The sequence below is a fragment of the Neovison vison genome, chromosome 13 (genome assembly GCF_020171115.1).
Source record: "Neovison vison isolate M4711 chromosome 13, ASM_NN_V1, whole genome shotgun sequence".
Lineage (NCBI taxonomy): Eukaryota > Metazoa > Chordata > Mammalia > Carnivora > Mustelidae > Neogale > Neogale vison.
Genome location: NC_058103.1, coordinates 110,179,101 through 110,200,478, shown reverse-complemented (window position 1 = coordinate 110,200,478; position 21,378 = coordinate 110,179,101). Strand labels below are relative to the sequence as shown.

The window sequence follows — 21,378 nt, the reverse complement described above, 5'->3', positions numbered from 1 at the left end:
AGCTGCCCAGAAGTCTGTAGAAGGGAACGATGCAAACATAGCACTATTCATGCTAGCGTTAAATCCAACACTGGGGCCTCAGCAACTTTCCCTGGTCTGAAAGGACAGACTCTCAGGTGCACACAGGGTGGCGGTGGGGGAGGCAGGGGGTGGGGTGGGGGGGGACAGTGGTGAAGGATGCCAGGAGCCCAGGTGCAGAAGAGGCTGCAGCCAGCAGGGGCTGGAGAGCCAGGGGGCTAGTTTGGGGGAGCACAGGGTGGACTGGGAGGGAAGGTGGAGCTCTTACACTGAGCTGAGGACAGCCTGCATTTCATGCCACCCGGCTGGGCTTCAGGCTTCTGGTCCTGGCGAGCTCTCAGCTGTCCTTCTGCAGAGCAACCTAGTCAGATTCACATCCTGGAAACGAAGCAGTGGTGTGAGATGGAGGGCCCGCACAGGATGGTTGGCAGATGAAGAGTCTGGAAGAAACAAACAGGCAGCTAATTTAGTGTTAATCTTTAACTTTCAAGAAAAATACACACCAGTCTACTCGAGCCCTTTTATTTGTAGTAAGGCCCTGAGATTCAAACATTCAGTTGAATGTCCTTTATAAGAGGAATGTGTCCAGGGGCGCCTGGGTGGCTCAGTGGGTTAAAACCTCTGCCTTCAGCTCAGGTCATGATCTCAGGGTCCTGGGATCAAGACCCACATCTCGCTCTCTGCTCAGCAGGGAGCCTGCTTCCCCCTCTTTCTCTGCCTGCCTCTGCCTACTTGTGATCTCTGTCAAATAAATAAATAAAATCTTAAAAAAAAAAAAAGAGGAATGCATCTGTCCCTGATGGCCTGCAAAGCAAGGGCTTCCTGGTCAGGGAGGTGTGGTGTGGGCTCATTTCTGTGGAGCTGGTTTGCCCCGAAGGGGCATAAGTGGAGAGGTAAGTGGGCTGACTCCCAAGGATTAAAAACTGTGGTCTGGATTTTTAACATAAACAGGGGGCTGGAACCTTCCTGCGGCTGGCTTGAATTAGTTTGGGATTCCCTTCTAACTGTGAAACTTCCAGGTGCCTAGAGGAAGGAGGAAAAGATACTTACTTCTGAATTAGTACTTGGAACTCCTTCTTTAGAGGAAGTAAGTTTATAAATAACGATTTGGCTACAAGCTGGCCTCTTGATGGAGCAATAGCCAGTCTGAAATCCAGTTCATTTGTAACTTTGTTATTATATTATCTTCTGGATCTTTCACTAACAACCAGATGTTTGGAATATGACCTGTTTGTAAAGCAGAGATCATCTGGGATTATGGCTTAATAATCATGCCGATGCATTAGATACAAATTCAAGATGGTCTTGAGACTTCCATACATGGCTGCAAAGGACCAGATCAGAAGAGATCACCCAGAATACAGGCCTAGAAACATTTCTATTTAAAAATGAGTCGGCATGGGGGTCCTGGATGTTACAATCAGTTAAGCAACTGACACTGGGCTTTAGCTCAAGTCATGATCTCGGGGTTCTGAGATTGAGCCCTGCATCTGGCTCCTCTCAGTCTCTTTCCCTCTCTCACCACCCCCCACCCTGCCTCCATGCTCTCTCTACAATAAATAAATCTTTAAAAAGAGAGAACCTTTAAGAAACAAAAATAAAAACGAATCCATTTTTGTTTTTATTAGAATAGAACTTTATTTGTAGTATCAAGATTTTTGAAAATGACTTTATAAAGTATGCAATAAATTTGATACATTAATCTTGATATATATTCACCATATGAGAAGATTTTTAAGAACAATGTCAAATGACATAATCAAAACGAATTGTGTTTAACTTGATAATTATGTGGAATAATTTCAGTATTATAAATAAAAAAATGAAAACAAATATTTAAATTTGGGTTAGGATGCATTGCATTTGTTTTACAATTTCATGTCTATGTTACAGTTTGTTTGATTACAGAGAAAATATAGGCTAAAATTATGTGCTTATAATTTCTAGAAAAATAAAACATCCTTGCTATATGAAAATGACCCTATTTACTCTCCAGCTGTCAAGTGCATTTAAGACACTTTTTTATCTGGGATGAGAGGCTGTGTGGCTTGATACAGGCTCCATCCAGACCACCAGCCCACACCTGGAGACGAAGGGGATGACGGTCTATGGCTGGGAGCTGGGGGGAGTGTCTGGTTTCATTAACACCTTGTTCTGAGTCACAGGATCATCCAAGTGAGTATCAGCCAGCTGAAAAAGCTTTATTTTGCCTTGAGCTCTAATCTGCTCTGCTATTTCACAGAAATGACACTTAAACAATTACATGGTTACGATCCTGTCCGAACAAAACCAGTTTTCACATTAAGTTCTCTATAATGAGGACATTTCAAAATGCATTGGCCCATATTAGTATTACTTTGCTGATGTGGAGAAGATGAATTCTGATAGTATCTATAAACACACACACAAACACACACACACATACACATCTTCAATATCAGAGATGTTCCTATTTTTTTTGTCTATCAGCAGACAATTTATTTTTAAACAAAGAGATTCTCTTTGGGAGTGTAGCTAGTGTGCATACCTGATTTGACAAAATCTGATGGATAGCACAAAGCATTTTCTGATTGTTATCATACTTTACAAAGCGTGTCTCTGGAACTTATAACAAGCTTCCCTGACAACGAGGGTGGGTGTGATTGTTCTTGTTTTACAGGTGAAAGAACAGGTGCCCAGAGAGGTTAAGGAAGTTGCTTCAGTTTCAACAGTTGGTAAGTGATAAAACTAGTACTGTATCTGGTGGCCTTTCCTGAATGCTGGTTAACACAGGTGAAGGTAAAACACAAGGTACACTCATCTGTCAATTACTTTCCCTTGGCTGTGCTGGAGATGTGGTGTTTGGAAAGTGGTTCTGCTGCTGTCCCACTTGAGATCTTTAGCAGGTGTCTATAGGCATCCATGGTGTTACACCCACAAACTTAAACCAATAGCCAGAAGCACTTTTTACAACTCTCTGAGTATACACATGTATATAAGAAGATTGATAACATATATTTACAATAATTCCTAAATCGCCAAGACACCGTATTGAGAAACAGTTTTAACTTTTTGCAAGAGCATTTTCTATTTCATCATTCTAATATATGCATGAAACATATAAATACAAGTCTTGGCACACTTTATCTGTGTATGTGCATGGGACACCTTTTCTTTTGCCTCTTTCTGCTTACCCCTACTTTCAATTGTTTACAAATTAATTTAAAAGACCGTAAGTTCCTTGAGGTGAGAACTGAGCTAGATTTCTTTGAAGCTGACAGCTCTTACCCCAGGGCCTCGTGCAGGGCTAGGCACACAGCAGGCATCCAGCACACATTTGCTGAATGCCTGCATGTGATTTTTATGTATTTCAATTTGGTTCAAGTAGGATTCTACTTGTAGCATTCTTCTAAAGAGTTTTGGATTTATAGTAAAACATCGTGTTCATAGTAAACAGTATTTTCAAAAAGCATAAGAAATATGGTAATAAATTTAATACAAATTACACATTATAACTACTCTTTGGTTATTTTTAACAAATTATTTGGTGTTTTTTTTTTTTTACTAAAGAGATACTAAAAATATAAAAATGCAACTACAGAAATTAGCTTAATCTGTAAACATAATAAACCCTGTAAACATATATTTACTACATAATTGTGCAAGTGTAAAGAATGACTAGTAAAGGCAAGTACTATACATTTAACTTAGTTCCTCAAGGCATATATAGAAATACTGCTCTGCAGAGCTTTAGTGTAATGTCTGAAGAAGGAATTCTTTTACCTTAAACAGGAAGGAGAGAGGACTATGCCAGTGAACCAAAAGGATATACAGGCAAGAGGAAGACATTAATACTTTTCACGCTTTGTGAATCTGAATTCGCTTCACATGTCTTATAAACCACCTCGTTTACTAAAGCTACATATTAACAAAAGCCAAATACTTTTAAAAATGAAGAAGTAAACAAGTTTTTTTTGTTTGTTTTTGCAAGTGAGTCAGTGGACTACAAAGATAGGTAACACACTTTCCAAGTTTTTTTCCCAAAAATCTTGGCAGTAAGGTGCAATAGGCAGGTCTACAAAATAATAAATAGCTGTAGGCAGCAAGAAACACATTGTAGTTTAATCAATATCAAAGTATTCTTCTCCAAATTTCAGTTTTCCTTCTCAAAAACCAACATTTCACACATGACACTTGTCACAAATATTTCACAGTTACAATTTCAGTAGTTTAAGAAAGAACTGCCTGGCAAATACTGTAAAAGAGGTAAATATTAAGGACAAAACTCACTATTTCAGGCACATGGGACTTAAATCCTAGAGTGGGAACTCTAAAGATGGAAAGAAACAGCTGTGTAAATGCAACATATTGTTTAAGTGAATGAAATAACGGGAAGGTTGTCATACTGTTTCTTCCAATGCTTTTATGTGATTTTCCCCCAGATAGTGTGGGAAACAAAGGCCAAGTTTTAGTAGTTCCCTGGAAAATTTTAAGTCAAGATTTTGCTTATCCAAAAGTGGCAGTGAAACACTCTAGATTGTTATTTGGAATCTAATCGACGCCATCAAAGCCCTGAGTGTTCTCAATTGCCATCTGAAGTTTATCCCATAATTCTTCGAATGATTCATAGGGCGGCAAATCCAAGCGGTTGAAGCTGAAAGAACAGAGAGAACCTGGTTATGACAGACACTGACAAAGCAAGTGGCACGGTGGCCAACAGGATCGCTGCTATTCCTGATGTGCTCTGCCTACATCTCTCGAAGGCATTATATCACCAGCGGAGAAGGCAGGCAACAGCACTGGGCTCTAGGCATGGGCTCATCCCATGACTTCTCGGTGGGATCCCCTCACTCCCACCTTGACTTCCAAATGCCTGGGGTCCTCTGGTATCTTAACCTTCAAGAGGGAATGTTCTAGCTTCTCTTGGGATGGCCCCTTCATGTGATGGAGGGCAACACATGGTCAACAGTTGAGATGAGTCAGGTTCAGCTACCTGGATTTTGAGTCCAGGCCTGCCAGCAAAGACACACCTGCTCCTGCATTGCTGTTTCTGCCTCCTCTCCCCCCCTCCTCCATGACTGTCACTGATACAACACAGAGCAGGCTAGACCTTCTGTACCTAGACTCTGTTAGAGGAGTTTCACTCTCTGAAAACTTGTTCTCTAAGGGTCGAAAAAACTGCTTACCATGTGTGGGCTCTTGGCAGCTTTTCCGGGGTACCCCACTGTTCAACTGTAAATGACTGTGGTCCATTTGAGCCTGTAAGGAAGAAGAGTTCCTTCCATTTACTTTTTATAGAAGTCCCTAGGATTTCACAACTCATTTTTTCGAATGTAGAACTCAATGGAGATCTCAAACATACAGAGAACCAATCTAGTTGCTTTAAACTCAAAAGAAATGAAGGCTGTCCTGTCCTTGATGGCTTCATTAGCCAGCCACAAGATGGAAGGTTCCTCTCCATCGGCTGATCTGTGGCCACCCTCTCACTCCGCCAGTGGGCTTCTGCTGTTTCCTAGCCCTGTGTTTCCCTGTGACCACTTCCTTCATAGGTACACAGAGAAAACGAGGAATTTCTTTCTTTCTTCAGTCCCACTGAAAATAGCCTTAATTTTTTTTCTGATTATCTAATCTCACTGCAAGAAAATTAAAGCAACAGAGAAAAATATACTGAAGGGTATAAAAATCACCTCACAGTCCACTATTAAATCTGAGTAAGTATTCTATTGTGAATCATCTTGTCCATGTGCATATATATGGAATTTTATGCGTAGATCATGTTATCCATGCTACATTTTTCTTTTATTACAGACACTTTCAGAAGCTTTTTTTTTTTTCCTTTGGAGTTTTCACTTACCTCTTCCTTGCCCCAATTCTCAACATTCTCCAACCACCCCGGTAATTAGTACTGACAACCTGATGTAGAACCTTCCATACTTTTCCCCAAGTCTTATAATCATATCTGATTATGTGTGGGAGTGTAACTGCCAGAAGCAGCACTAAATATCCTGGATATTCTCAATATTACAGTTTTCTCAAAAAGCATTACTTTTCACACATCACACATCACGATTATGCTCCCAGTTAAAATTTCAGTATTTTTGCCATTGTTTCCCGTATCTGGGATTATATGTTTCACCACTTCTTGATTCACTCACCTACATGATCCACTATGAAAACTTCCTTTAAGTTAACAGATACAAACCTTACACACTTTTTATTGGCTAGATAATACAGTATTATAATATTAACATTTTGAAACAACTTTGTTTTGAAAATGCGTAAGAATTTGAAGTATATTCTAATACTGCCATCTCTGGCTCCGTGTGTGAGATATTTCCCCCAAATTCCAAATGATTCATGCAGTCAGTGGATGGCTGTAGACCTGGACTGCTTAGAAGGATGTGGAGCTAGACATGGAAAGGGCTGTCTGGCCTGCCTTGAACTTTCCCTACTGTAACTGGCTAAAATATAGGAGAAGTGAAAGGAAGGGGAAGTCATGGAAAACCACTGAAAAGACAAATGCAAAGAAATTCAATTAGTCAAGAAGGGGTGCATGGGTTAGGGCAGAGCTCCTGTCTCATTTTTCTCACTATGCGTGGGGACTCGGGGGGGGGGGTGGCAGCTGCTTGACATATTTTGCATATTCTGCAAAATATGCATGAAGCTTAAGAAGAGCAGGTTTGCCAAGGAGACTGACAAGGCTAGCGATCCCACCAGACAGCAACAGCTTTCTCTGTGCGTGAAAAATTCAGCTCAGCAGCTACTGAGGCAACCGTTGTGACTGGTAGTTCCTGACTCCAAGCTGTGAGGGGCTCCAACCTGAGCTGTGCCTTCCCTGAAAGATTTGTTCTTTGTAGTAGCTTGAAAAGCAAGTAGATGTCATTCCAGTACAAGATATTAACTGATTTGAGTGGATCTACATCAGAAACTGCAGGGTTTGTTTTTTTTTTCCTTTCTTCTTCTTCTTCTTCTTTTTTTTTTTTTTTTAAACAAAACACACCTCTCTAGTGCTATGAGATATATCCACTGGAAAACAGTTTGCTAGGATATGCCCAATTTCACTTTATAGAAAACTGCATTAATAGTAACTATTCTGAATATTGAAAGACTCTATCTTGTCACCAGTCTCGCATACCACACACACACACACACACACACACACACACGTGCACTCATATATGTGTACAGAGTCCATGATCAAATAAGTTTTGGACCCTCCCCTTTTTTTTTCATAGTAAAGGTTCTGAATAAGTCTCAAAGAAATCTACTCAATTTTGTTTAGTCTGGTATTTGTCCTAAACGTATTCTACCATGGAACTCTTTGTTTTCTGTTGTACACTTACTAACATTCTGTGGGATGTTGCCTGTTGCCCTAAATCATCATCCTACTGACAGTGCTTTTTCTGTGATGGGATATGTAGTGGGAATCATATTTAAAATTCAAGAATGGAAAGTAACTCAAGCCATTTCATGTATTTTCCTCTGGTAGCCAATTACAAGATGTACATATATTCTGGCCTACTTCCACGTATCTAATTCAATCATTTAAAAATGTCAGTTCTTTTTTTTACTAAGCTTGGTGTTTGTTTAAATGATAGAAGCTTGGCTTGACAACTAATCATCAATGGAAAAGACAAGGGGCATCACTCCATTTTTTAAATGATGGTTGAAAACCTTACCATATAGTTCAGCAAATCCATTCATGGGCACTCGAGAGGTGCCAGTGACAAACTGAAGTAATCTTATTCTTTTTTCTGAATCCATCATTAGAACGGCCTGAGTAAGAGAAAAGCAGCATTAAGGAATATCACTGGGGGAAAAAAGTAACAGAACTATCCTGAAAAATACGATATCAGAATTTAGTTTGAGTTTTCATGATCAGTTACTACGTGTACATGTGTCTGTGAGTTAAATTTGTGTTTCTGGGTGGCTTACAAAGTTCCTGAAAACTTCATTTCTGAAGTTTTCTGGAATGAGATCATAGCCTAATAAAGGGACCAAAATATCTTCCTGGATATGACTCATGGCTTTTTAAAAATTATATTTACTGATATTATTGAGTGACATACACATTTCTTGATTAGATGGAAAGTCGCATTTAAGGAGCCGTGCAGGAGTCCCAGGGAACACACCACAGGTTACTACAAGTTCTCTTCAACAGTTTCCACATCGGTAAGGGGCTGAGCGCCCACTGTGGCTGTTCCCACCATTTGCTACTTTCTGAACAGTAACTTATCTATAAATACATATGGAGGTTGGAGCCATACGCAGAAGGTAGACATATACAGTACAACGTTACTTTTTGTCTTATCTCTATGCAGTGTCCTAGTATGGTTAAGTATGATCGAATCTGTTGAAAAGGGATTTACAGACATAGAAGCTTTCAATTACCTTCCAAAACCACTGTATGACTTGGTGATTCACACTATAGCCGTTCTTATACTTCGTGTGTTCTCTCCAGTCATTCACATCGACATCTCCCAAGCCACACATAAGAAGCTACACAGTAAGAAATGTCAAACTGTAGACAAGAAAAATTATGGGCACAAAAATCCCGTTTGAAAATAAGAGTATTTCTTACCTCTAGTTCGTTTTCATCGAAAATTTTGATGAGATCCTGTGGTATTAGTTCAAAAAATCCCTAGTGGAAAGAATATATTTAAAAACCTGGTTTGCAGCGGCTCTCAACAGCCCTATACGTCAGCTTCTGGGTGGCTGCTGGAGAAATCCCACATGAACACAGATTCCTACCACCACAGTCTTGGGTTCTTAGGTCAACCAAGAGTTCAGTATCAGCAAGAACGTGTATGTGTCCGTAATCTGTTCTCTCCCACTGATTCCCAAGTCAGCCATTTTGAAACTTCTCTACATTTCCCCAGCCATTTCCCCCTCCTCTGTGTTATCTCTTCTTTGCAGCAGATAACTTTTACTTGAGAGAGAAACAGAGGAGATGATGGAATTCCCTCAACCTTCTGCATGCCCGAGTACCAGTTGGCAGTGACGTCCATTGTGGTCTCCTGTCCACAGCAGTGGGGTCAAGGGCCATTTTCTCTCTGTGCTTCATCTGCTTCCCCAAGGGGCTCATGTCGCTGAACCTCCTTCTCTTTCCTAGCTCACTCTTTCTACATTTACATTTGTTTAAGCCTATCTACCTTAAAAACAAAACAAAAAAGCAAACCTGTCTTTCTTCTCTTCACGGCTATTATTACTCCTGACCAAACCCCACCTACCAACCTGCCTCTGCCCCCACCCTCCCCCATCCGCCCTCGGTGCCCTTGCTGCCTTCAAGCTGTCCTGGAAAAAGGCAAAGACAGCTTTGCGGTGAACTCTGATCAACACTGTCTAGTTCTGTATCCCATCTGTCTTCTCCGCACTATGAGATTGCTGACAACACGGCCGTTCTTGAAACTTCGTCTGCTGCCGATGGTTTCTCTCTCATGTCTCTGTCTACATTGGCTGATTTCCTTTGACGTCTTCTTTTCTACCGTCTGTTCCTTCCATGTTGGTGCGCCCACATCTTCACAGTGGTCATCCACTCTCTCGTCCTTACCACTCTTTCCAATTTCCCTTCTTACCGAGTCCACGTCTCCAGTACACACAGGCAGATGATCCCCAAATCCATGCTGCCCCCCCCCCCTGGTCTCTAGCCCTTAAAGCACCCGGAGCTACAGCTCTCCCTGCTGAATCCCTCAGATACACACAGCTGTCTTACCACCACCACCACCACCACCACCTTCGTTCCTGCCCTGACCTTTCCTCACCTGGATCGCTGTAGCTCCTTCCGGCCCAGCCCAGCGGCTAGTCTTGTGCACCACTAACTCACTACACACCATTTCCAGGATGATCTGACTAAAATGTAAACTGAGTCTTTGTATATTATTGTCACCTTCTTTCCCCTTCACTGGACGTCCGCAAAAACCTCAAATTCCATTTTGTTTCCAGTTTAGTACACAGGTCCTTCTTAATATCTGGTCCTGCTCACCCTTCGGCTCAGTTTGACCTCCAGCACTTGGAACTGCACTGCCCGCTTCCGTGTAGCCGGCCAGTCCCTCCAGGCCTTCCCCAGCCCTTCCTATACCTCTCCCTGCCCGGGTTTCCATTTCTCCTCTGTGCTTACCACGCACTGCACGCCTGCCTCTGTCTATGTCATTCTTTGGGTTTTCTGCTCCCTAGAGCAGGACTCCTGTCTTTCTGCCTGGCATAGCACCAGATCCGTAGCAAGTGCTCAATACCGAATAAATGAAAAAGTATGTGATAAATACTGAACAGAAGATTTTAGAAGAAATGAGTGAACTGGCCATAGCCTAGATGTCCACCAACGGGGGAAGTTTAAAGAACTTATGAGTTTATATTATGAATAAAATGCAGCCACATGGAAGGACAGTTACGCAACTTGACGTGTAAAGTCCTCCAATAAATATTCGATAAGAGAAGAAACCAAGTCACAAACCAGCATGTATAGTGTGATCCCATGTGGGAAAATAAATGGCCTATTCCGCTCTCCCTATGGCACTGGGGACCCTTGTTCAGCTGAGGTTACTTAAGATGGAGGAGACATGACTGGGAAGAGCTGAGGAGCAGAGACCGGTGGGAAGGGGGAGCATCAACATTAACGGGATGGGCCTTGTGGATGACTGGGTTTTAACAGCGAACACTTATTCACTTAAATATTTTTTTACTATAAAAATATAGGGATGCCTGGGTGGCTTAGTAGGTTGTGTCCGACTTTGGCTCAGGTCATGATCCCAGGGTCCTGGGATCGAGCCCCACATCAGGCTCCCTGCTCAGTGGGAAGCCTACTTCTCCTGCCTCCTGCTCTCCCCGCCTGTGCTCTCTCTTCATCTCTCTCTGTGACAAATAAACGAATTTTTAAAAATATATAATTAAAAGTTGTTTTAAAAAGCAAGTCATTTATTAATTCTCAGATATGATGAACCCCAATACTTGAAACATATGACTTGTACTTTGAAATGACAGAAGAATGAACAAAAGTAAATGAATACCTCTTTAAAAGCGGCCATTTGCTTCTGGATTCGGTTTACAAATCGCCACTGAATTACAAGACTAAAAAGAGACAAAATATTCATCTTTTTCACATGAGTGAAGAAAAAAATTAAGGTCTATTTATTCCAGTTGGAAACAAAAAATAAAGACTAGGTAAGTCCCAGGCAAAAAGTGAATATAAGTGGGTAATATGGCATTGTTACAGAAAGAGAAAAAAGAACATTAAGACTCTGGCTATGGAGAAAGAGAAAGGAGGTACACAGAGTCTTCCCAGAAAGAACGACAAAATTATTTCCAGTGAAGTATATACTAAACGTAATAAAATACTTACTAACAAAATACTTACTAAATATATTCCTTTTTGTTCTTATTGGTGACAACTATTTCTGATCCACCAATTTTCAACTCATGTTGATGTGTCTAAAATTAAGCATGATATCTTGATATGTTATTTTAGTGAGAAAAAAATATATGTATTATAGTTACACCAGAAACCCAGTGTTTTAAATTAAATCCATTCACAAGCTAAGAAAATTTAAAATATTAGTTTTACTAAAATAAACATGGAATGAGTCAAATGTCAAGGGAAGCAGAAATTCTTGCTGAGACAGCTTTTGTTACTGGAAAATAAATTTAAAAATAGAGCACAGAAATGTGTCGAGGATATGCATTATTTAACTTCTAAAAAGTTAGAACGTTTGTTTCACAATTTACGTACCATTTTAATTAATTAAAGTTTACAAACCTGTCCAAAAAGCTCTTCATCTATGACAAACCTGAGGTCCAATTCTGTTGGATCATTTTCAAGAATCCATCTCAGCGAATTGTAATACTCACTATCCTAGATGAGGAAATGGCATATTTAAAATCTGTACACAAAAAGACACCTGAACCTGCAAAGAAAATATGCTAGAGTCTGAACACTTGGACCAAAGATGAAAAGTAATAGGACATCCTTTCTTATATACACACAAGCATTATAAAAAGAGCAGGATGACTAGTAAGTGTGAGTAAAAGTGCATAAATCAGTGGAGTGGGACTTGCCCAACAATTTGGAAACCTAGCTCTGTGTAGAGGCAGTGGAGGTATACAGATTTTGCATCCAGTTGAAGGGTCAACTAAAGTAGTTTCCAGATGAATCCTAACTCCCACGGATGCCCAGGAGCACCTAGAGCCTTTCTCGTACGGGCTGCTAAGACTGGGTATAAAATGTTCAAGTAGCTATGAGCAGGTGGTTATTTATACCTGGCCCAAGTTAAAGAAAAATCTCAAATTAAATACAGAACCTCCATTAACCAACTCAAATAACTGTGAAATCTTATGGTTCATAAGGAATTATACTGTCCACCTTGATAACGTCACAAGAAAGGAATAAAGAAATGTCCTTGGTCCCCAGGAAGAGAGCTTGGAATCCATGTGTACATACAACACATGAGGCTTTTCAGTTCACACAGCAAAGCCATAGTCCAGGATTTAATTCTTAGGTTTCCGTTTCTTTGTAGTGGCCTAACCACAAGGCCTCGCTTTTGGACGGTCATTTTGAAAACATATGCCATTCATCATAAAAGATCACAATCCAAATGTTGATAGCACATTGAAGTAATTAGGGAGAAGTTTACTGATATCTGTAATATTCTTTGAAGTGCATAAAAAAAAAGATGGATTGATGGACACATGAGTGAGCTGATGGATAGGTAGGTAATAAAGTAAGTACAGAAAGAAACCCAGGTATGGAATCTTGGTGGTGGATACACATATGTCCACTGTAAAATTTTCAAAATTTTATGATGTTAGAAAATTTTCGTATTTGAATGTTGGGGGAAATATCCATTTGTATTTTGGAACATTATCATTTGTTCATTTTTTTCATCATCAAATTCTAACTTTAAAATATCCAGTTGCTTCTTAAATTGTGCTTTCTCTACATTGCAAGTGAAAAAGACATACCACTGATTCCATATCATGAAGTGTTATTGGTTTGTGTAGCATCATCTTGTAAAATGGGCGGATGAAAAAACCTTTCAAAAAATCAAACATATTGAAAATGATTACCAATTGGAAGAAGTAAGATCATACTTTAAAAATGTTTTATGCTTAATACTAACCATCCAACAGTTTGCCGTGATAAACCGCCATCCCAGCTACCCGGCCAATAAACTTGAAGTAGGAGAGGTGATCCTCATTACACAATCCGGAGTTTGGATTTATCTGTAGGGTATAATTATCCCTGTAAAGACAACCACATTTAAATGCTCCTCTCCACATTTCATATAAAAATTTTAATATGACAAAATTACAAATTAGCTCCCTCTTCCTAGAGTTTTTACTTCTCTTAGAACCACATGAGAACAGTGGATTTAACGGTTTTAAAAACAGTCATTTCTGCTGAAAGGTAGAAACAACCCAGGTGTTTGACAACAGATGAATGGATATACAAAACGGGGTGTCCCTTTACACAACGGGGTATTACTCGGCCTCAGAAAGGAAGACAATTCTGACATCTGCTGTGCCATGGAGGAACCTTGAGGACATTATGCGAATGGAGTAAGTCTGTTACAAAAGGAAAAATCCTATAGGATTCTACTGATATGAAGTACCTAGCATGGTCAGATTCACAGAGACAGAAGGCAGAACGGTGAATGATAGGGAGGACGGGAGTTAGCGTTTCATGAGTACTGTTTCAGTTGATGAAGAAAAAGTTCTGGAGATGGACGGTGGGAGCAATTGCACAACAGTGTGATTGTACTGAATGCCGCTGGCTTCAAATGGCTAAAATGGTAAATTTTATGTTACGCATATTTTACCACAATTTTTTTAAGGGTTATTTTTGAAACAACATTAGTTATCGTCTCCCTTTTCTGGCACACTGGAATGTACAGTTTCCTTGCTTCATACGAAGCTTTGTTACTTTCCAAAACGGTGACTTTTTCTTTCTGTGTGTAGTCATTGTAAAAATACTTACGTAGCAGAATATTCAAACAACCCATAATAAGGGTTAAACATTTCCTTTGAGATCAGGAAGAACCATTCTCTGGCGACTCCTCCGTAATCCAATCCCTTTTCACCATCAAACTCGATCCACAGTCGAGCCTTGAGGAAATCTGCTCTCTTGACACCCATAATTCTCCTGTAAGAGTCCTCAAGGACAGTTGCACGGCGAAGTTTCATCTCAAATTTGTTTGGAATGTCATTCTGAAAACCCAGAGAAGAGGGACTTAAGGTTTAAATCAATTCGACATAAAGGCAAATTTATTTCTCCAGATAGTCACAAAAACCATCGTGTTCTACCCTGTGCCCAAGACCCTTTATCGGGGGAAAACATAACTAGGAATGTTGTCTATTATTTCCTCTATGTCATAAAAGAATTCATGCCTTTTCTCTAATCATATAATAATATAGGCTTCTGATTTCTATACTGGAAGAAGCAGTTATTGATAGTGGAAATAATGTTCACGCAAAGGCAATGCATGAACAATCCTTTCCAGATTAAGTTCCAGGGAAGACCATCCTGTGCCCAACAGTCCAACCAGCGCCTGCTCTCTTGTCTGCCTGTGGGTTCAGGGGTTTTCTGACCTCTACCTTTCCTCCTTGGAGCCCATCCTGCTGCGCTCATTTATAGGCACTAACATTTACAGACTGTATCAGGCACTATTCCCAACATTTTAATAGGTTAACTCATTTACTCCCCATAACAACACGAGGAAGAAACGACCAATATAATCTCATTTTATGAGTGAAGAAAGTGAAGACAAAAATAAAGGAAGTCTGAGTTCTCAGTCTCTGCTGTCTCAATTTATTTTGCACATCCTTTGCTTATGGGACAAATGCAGATAACTATGCTTTTAGACAGATCATATCGTCAATTTTATAAAAGATGTCTGAATATTTTATTCTTGAGTGCTTTGTGTGCAATGTTCAAGTGGAAACCAGTAAGAGAAAATTCTGTCACGTCAAAAGAGGAGAGGGTTCCTTCTAAGAAAAAAAATGTCAATTGCATTCTTAGTATATTTAGGGAAAATGGAAAGCCCTACAGAAACATGATAACATAAACAGTTTTTATAAGCAATATAAGCAGTTTCCTCTGTTGCTTATGTAATTATAAATAAAGCCAAGATCAGAGAAAACCAACTGTAGACACGAGGCATCCCGGGCAGCCAAGCATTTACCAGGACCTGCTCTGGCTCAGGCTCCATGCTAGGGAGCTACAGTAATGGGGATGGGAAGAAAAGGGAGTAAGAATGTGGTTTAAGATATGATTCCTCCCTCAAGGAGTTTATAATCCAGTGTGTGGATGAGAAACAAATGTAAATATTACCAATCCTGAGACTTACAAGTGTAACAAAATTGCTATTAATAAGCTATAAGCAATGCTCTGTGGGGCCTAAAAGACTGAGCTAGTAACTGCAAGGAGGTGATCCAGGGGGCTTTAAGAACAAGACCTGACTTGAGGGAGAGGCACCGAAGGACTGAGGAGCAGCAGGCTAAGGGAAGAGAGTGCAGGGGCCTCTAATGTATGCAACAAGCAAGAGGGTGTGGAGGGAGGGAAGGAGCTAGGAGAGTGGTCTGGGGCCAGAGGGGAGGGAGCGTGGATGCTGACTGGGAAGAGCGGCTGAGCAGGAGCCACAGGGTCAAATTGTTTCTAGGGATTGACTAACAGGTGGTTTTAAAGAGAAACAAGAGGCAGGCTGGTCAAAGACCCTGAAAGAGACCTTGCAGAGAGGAATGGCAATGGAAGAGGCAGAGGGCAGAAGAAGCGACTTCCATGTTTGGGCTGAATAGTGGCCCAGGGTGTGGATTCTGGGGTCAGGAGCCCTGGGGTCAGGATCCCAGCACCTCCCCACTAACATGTCTTTTCTAAGGCTTAATTTCCTCCTCTGTAAATTGGGACAGTAATAATAGTCGCCCCCTGGCACTGTTTCAGGGAGAGAATGCATTTCATGTGCTTCCTCTGTATCTGGCACGCGGTGAGCTCCATAAGGATTAGCCCTCCTTATTCCTCACAAATGAGATACTATAGACAAGGCAGAGAAAAAGGTCAAAGACAACTCAAGACTTTGTAGCAATGATTTTTAAATGTTTTTAATTCTGTCTTGGTGTTCTGCTCTTTTGCTGTAATGTGTCTAGATACAGATTTTTTTTTTTTTTTTTTTAAATCCTACTAGGGACTTTCTGATAAACTAAAAATGCAGGTTCTTACCTCTTCCCCATACTCCTGAGTTTGCTCTCTCTGGAGCAATGCCACGCTTCTTAAACATTATTTCATGTTTTTTTCTCTTTATATACCTTTGTTCCATTCTGGGTCAGTTTCTCTCTTAATCATTAATTATGTCTTTTTGGTTAAGAACATAGACTCTGAAGCCAGACCACCTGTCTGGTTTTGCCACTAATAACCATGGGAGTCTATCACATTACCTAATCTCTCTGTGCCTCAGACCCTCACCTATAGAAGATGATGATAATAGTTCCCTCCTTAGACAGTTAATACAGAGATTACATTAATACATGTAGCTTGCTAAGAAGCATGTCTGGTTCACAGAGAGAACTCAATAACTATTACTGTTTTCATGGTGGTTTCTGTGTGCTCTGAAGGCTTTGTTTCATATCTCCTGCTGCCAGGAAGACATCAACAATTACATATTATAATGTGGGTAAGTGTTCAGAATGGCAAATGGAGAAGCTAGTGCTTCTATTCCACCAGCATATTTTCATTAAGACTGAAAATATTTACCAGGCCAACAGATCAGCAAAGTCTTAAAATCCCAAAGAACTTTAAGAAGTAGAAAACCGATTTCCAGAGCAATTTTAACACAAAGCTATTATTGAAGATGAGCTTTAAAAAGTGGCTGACAGTTTAGGCTTTCATTAAGGTACAAAATACTTGCACTAAAAAACTATTATATTTTATTTTTTGTTAAATTTTGGATGAAAATATTCTGTGGTAGCAGACCACCATCTTGAATCTTTGGAAAAGCCTGCTTCCAGCTTAGCACGCAAGAAAGTGTAACCCAATATAGCCACCTAGTGGTAGTATTCCTAAACTGCGGGGAAAGGGGGAAAGTGCGCGCACATTAGAAAGGCATCACCAAGTGGTCATCACGGACAGAAATGAAATAGGGGGAAAACGATGAGTTTAGTTCCAAATATTAAATTTGTGGTGATGGAAAAAAAAAACTATAGTGAACACATCTGAGAAGCAGAAGGAGACAAACACAGGCGCACTGTTTCAATTAGTCATATTTTCAAATTAGGCAGAGATATGTTATAAAAGCGTTGGAGCATGAATAACTACCACTGGAAAACAAGAGTCCACGCAGAAGAGGAATCCAGAGAGTCCTACACAATCAGGGATGAGGCTGGGTTGAATAAGCTGAGTTTGCTCAGATTCCACCAAGCCTAAGCCCCATAAACCCCACTAGGAAACCAGGTTAGAACGCATTAAAAGCAAATTTTAATACTATTTTTCTATATAGAATAAGGTTGAAAAACAAGGAAAGACACAACCTAACTGTGGTCTCTGATGCTATGTAACATCCAGTAGTCAAAAAAAATTAAAAAAAAAAAAAAGCCACCTTTCCCTATAAGAAACTATTCAAAATTGTTAAAATACAGGAGAAATTCTCTATTACTTTTAAAAATGCATTTCCCACACTTTCAGTCTACGTAACAATCATTCCTAAGAACTCAACGTAAATATAACTAACCTGCTTCTTCAACTTTCGTCGGAAGAACTCATACTTTCTTTTGTAATCCCTGGAGTAGGGCACTGCCTTGAGTTGAAAATTTTGGAAAAATAAAGAAGGTTTAGGTTGTTTTTATTCTGGAACAATTTTAAAAGTTCCCCTCTGGGTATTTTATGAACATGAGTTAAAGACATTAAAAGAGAATGTTTGGAAAGAAAAGTTTAATTTGAAGGAAAACAAACACAAAACTTTAAAATTTTTAATTTCTCTGTTTAAAATTAAATTGTATTCAGCAATTCCCATGACTGTAATTTTCATCATGCAATATTCTTGAAATGCAAAAAGCCAGAAACAGGAAATTTCTTCCAAGCAGAGAAATATTAGAAATGAAAATTTCCATTTCTAAACAGACTTTCAAAGTGATTCCTCCATTAAGGGAACAATTTGAAAAATGCACTTTTTCCTTGAACTCTGAGGAATTGCCTTTTTTACCCATTATTTTAAAAGACTAAACATGGAGACTAAAGAATAGTCTAAAAGAACTGGATTTTCCATTTCACTTCTTTTTGTGAATTTTTGTGAATTTAAACAATTAAAATCTCAAAAGCAAAATACAGAACAAGTAGCTAAAGAAGAAAAATTATTTTTCCTATACTTCACCTGACTCAAAAGGAGTATAAACATACATGATAATATTTATACTTAAATATGAGTACTTTATACACCAGCATTTACAGAAATTTCTACCAAAAAGTTCAAGCATGCCCCTGGAGTTGACTGCATGCCATCTACTTTCTGACCTGGTACATTCTTGGCCCCTCTCTGATTTGCTGAGGATTGCCAACATTCTTTTTCAGGCAATGGCAAGTACCAGCTGAGCCCAGCAGCCCAATGCCTTGGCATTTGACTATAGGGCTCACTAGTCTCGTGAGGCTATTGCAGAGGTCAAGATAATGAGCTTATACAGACACTCCTTTCATATTATTGAGACCTGGCATGGGGGTGGTGGGAGAGGACAGAATTGCAGATGTGCTTTCCTCTCAAGGTCTGTAGGATTATGCCTTTGACCATTCACCCTGGACAAAACGGGTGAGAGGACAATGCCATCGGAGCATACTGATACAGAGACTTACTGGTCCAGTTATTGCTACATTCTGCAACCGAGGATCTTCCCATTGTGTTCTTTTTATATCTGAAGAGGGAGAAAGATCGGTGTTCTTTATTCTCCTGCACAAAGTTCAATATTACAAAAAATAATGTAATGAAAAATCACATTGCACATACTGTGATTTATGTAGAAGATTCTTCCATCTGTATGAGTTCTTTCTTCCCATCCTGGCTATAATGAAGAATGTATTTCAATTATTTTTGGAAAGGGTTTTAGATGTATGGGTAGAAAAATGACATTGGTTATACGTTTAAATTTTCTTATTCCATTCTTAGTAGAAGGCATTACACTTTAATAATAACTCATAATTACTACTACTACTACTACTAATAATAATAATAATTTACTGAAACTTGTTGAGGAACTACTATATTCCAAAATACAAAATGTTGGGAGAGAGCCAAGTTAGATTGCTAGCAATTCTATAAACTTACAGGTAAAGGCCCCAGATCATTGGAAGAATCAAGTGATGTCTTTCCTCTCAGATGAGGTGGAATTTTCAGTCTTGGATCTTCCTTTTTTTGGTAGAGCAAATAAAGCAAACAACAACACACACAAATTTTAAAATCAAGAAAAGTCCATCTATTACTGTATTTTCTAACACCAATTGGTATTTAAAAGATTCTCTTTTAAAGTCTACTTTTATTTTATGTGCTTCATCTGAGAGATAATAGTTTCTCTGTCTAAAACCCATCATTCCCAAGCTACAATATTCATTTCTCAGATCTCAGAGTACGATCAGTTTTAACTCATCATCTGCTTCACAGAAACCATTCAGAGAATTCTGCCCCACTCTTCAGGGATTGTGTCACTAAATAGGGCTGTTCTCTAACTAAAAACTGCTAAATGAATGGACATTAAACTAGACCACGTGCTATTTCTGAGGCCTTGAGCATGCTTTTTGGCATTTATCTGTTAAGGTGTTGATTTATTAACATTTTGTAAAGCTAGGGAGGTACGCTCAAAAAGGTTATAAAAGCCAATTCAAATTGTTGGGAAAAAAGGGACAATATTCAATTTGTTTGGATTCACTTCTGTACATTCTTATTTTAATATTATTTTGTTAAATAATTTATTAGACCATTTTAGTTTTATTAAGGTACTTTTGTCTTTTAAATAAATTAATTAATCAAAATCTAGCCATTTGTTGCTGATTTTCAGTAACTTTTCTATTAGTGGTGAACCAACTGCTAAACAGCTTTAGGGCTTATCTTAAAATAAAAATACTATTTTACCTAGCCTTCCCAAGGTTTTCTGGGTATTAAATGAGATATGGATTCAAAAGTACTTTGGAACTACAAAGTGATATATAAAGGTAAAAGACTATAACAAATATCTTCCTAAGGTTTTATGTCTAGTGAGGTAAAAATGAAATAGGAAGTAAATGTATTTTCATGACAATCCCTGAAAATATTACAAATAGGCATAAATATTTCTTGAGTAGAAATAATACTATTAAGAATTCAGCATATCTTTAAATGAATACAAGGACATGTAGGTTATATTAATGTACATTTAAGGGTTATAGGGAACTCTTAAGAGTTAAGATCACTGCTCTAAATTCAAACAGGAGAGTATTAAAGTTACCCAGGTAGTGGTTTTGGTGTTGTGGTCAATGAAGAAAGGCCTCCCATTGGGTGCATGCCGGACCTCCCAGCCTTTAGGAAGGAATCCTTGCTCCATTTCAGACGGCTGGGTCCCCTGCTGCGCTGAGTCGCCGGTGGGGACCTGGGGTCGAGGGCACGCCGAGCTCTGGCCTGAGGGCAGCTGACTGCTCTCCGCTGTGGCCTAGCACATGGAGTGAGTCACGTTGTCATGTTTTATAGAGAACACACAAAGAGCTGTGGTTAAAAGGCAGCTTAACCTGCAAACAGAACACATCCTTCTAAATAGATCTCAACAGGCAGATTCATTTTTCTGATCGTGTTTTGTCAAACTTTGTTTTGAAAAGAACTTTCTCAGCTGATTTCTCAGCTAATTCGTGAGCGGTACGACGCTGGCTAACAAACAGTTCAAGTTGGCTGCGGATGCCCCAGGCGGAGGCGGCGAAGTCAGGGACCGTGTCCCAGCGGCAAGGTCAGCCACGGTGCCAGTTGGAGGAGGCTGTCTCCGCTTGCCCCAGACGTGCACAGACAAAGTGCGAAGTTCTCCACACGCAGAAGAGACTGCCGATGCTGGGCAAACAAAATGCGTGACAAACAGCCACTGCAGAAATGGATCCTTGAAGTGTAATATATTCATCTGATGAAATGTTAGGCAGTGGTTAAAAGAAACACACTGGATCCATATATGAGACAACATGGATAGGATTTTAAAACAATGTTGCACACACACAAAAAAAAGATTTAGAATTATATAACATGACATCTTTGCAACTTGAAACATAAGAACATAAACACTCGTCTGCATCGTTTTAGCTCTCTATGTAAGTGTATAAAAGAGCCTGAAGAACCACGGGAGGTCACTACGAGAAGACGGAAGTCCGCAGCCCAGAAGAGGGCCCTCATGGACCCAAAATGCTGCCCTCTG

General features: G+C 39.6%; 1 protein-coding gene across 2 annotated transcripts in view; it reads right to left on the bottom strand.

The window, feature by feature from the left end:
- Nucleotides 1-1,630: 1,630 nt before the first annotated feature.
- The window catches only part of NEDD4 (NEDD4 E3 ubiquitin protein ligase), a 123,832-nt gene continuing 104,084 nt past the window's right edge, over nucleotides 1,631-21,378 (bottom strand). For both annotated transcript variants that reach the window (XM_044231605.1, XM_044231604.1), the window contains 16 exons: nucleotides 20,437-20,637; nucleotides 19,284-19,364; nucleotides 18,966-19,020; nucleotides 18,815-18,873; nucleotides 17,703-17,768; nucleotides 13,964-14,193; nucleotides 13,107-13,228; nucleotides 12,949-13,019; nucleotides 11,747-11,842; nucleotides 11,348-11,421; nucleotides 11,001-11,061; nucleotides 8,579-8,638; nucleotides 8,389-8,496; nucleotides 7,677-7,773; nucleotides 5,184-5,256; nucleotides 1,631-4,651 (listed from right to left, as the gene is read on the bottom strand). In XM_044231605.1, the coding sequence (XP_044087540.1) occupies nucleotides 4,549-4,651; nucleotides 5,184-5,256; nucleotides 7,677-7,773; nucleotides 8,389-8,496; nucleotides 8,579-8,638; nucleotides 11,001-11,061; nucleotides 11,348-11,421; nucleotides 11,747-11,842; nucleotides 12,949-13,019; nucleotides 13,107-13,228; nucleotides 13,964-14,193; nucleotides 17,703-17,768; nucleotides 18,815-18,873; nucleotides 18,966-19,020; nucleotides 19,284-19,364; nucleotides 20,437-20,637 (1,557 nt within the window). In that variant the 3' untranslated portion in view covers nucleotides 1,631-4,548. The remainder of the gene's footprint in view (nucleotides 4,652-5,183; nucleotides 5,257-7,676; nucleotides 7,774-8,388; nucleotides 8,497-8,578; nucleotides 8,639-11,000; nucleotides 11,062-11,347; nucleotides 11,422-11,746; nucleotides 11,843-12,948; nucleotides 13,020-13,106; nucleotides 13,229-13,963; nucleotides 14,194-17,702; nucleotides 17,769-18,814; nucleotides 18,874-18,965; nucleotides 19,021-19,283; nucleotides 19,365-20,436; nucleotides 20,638-21,378) is intronic.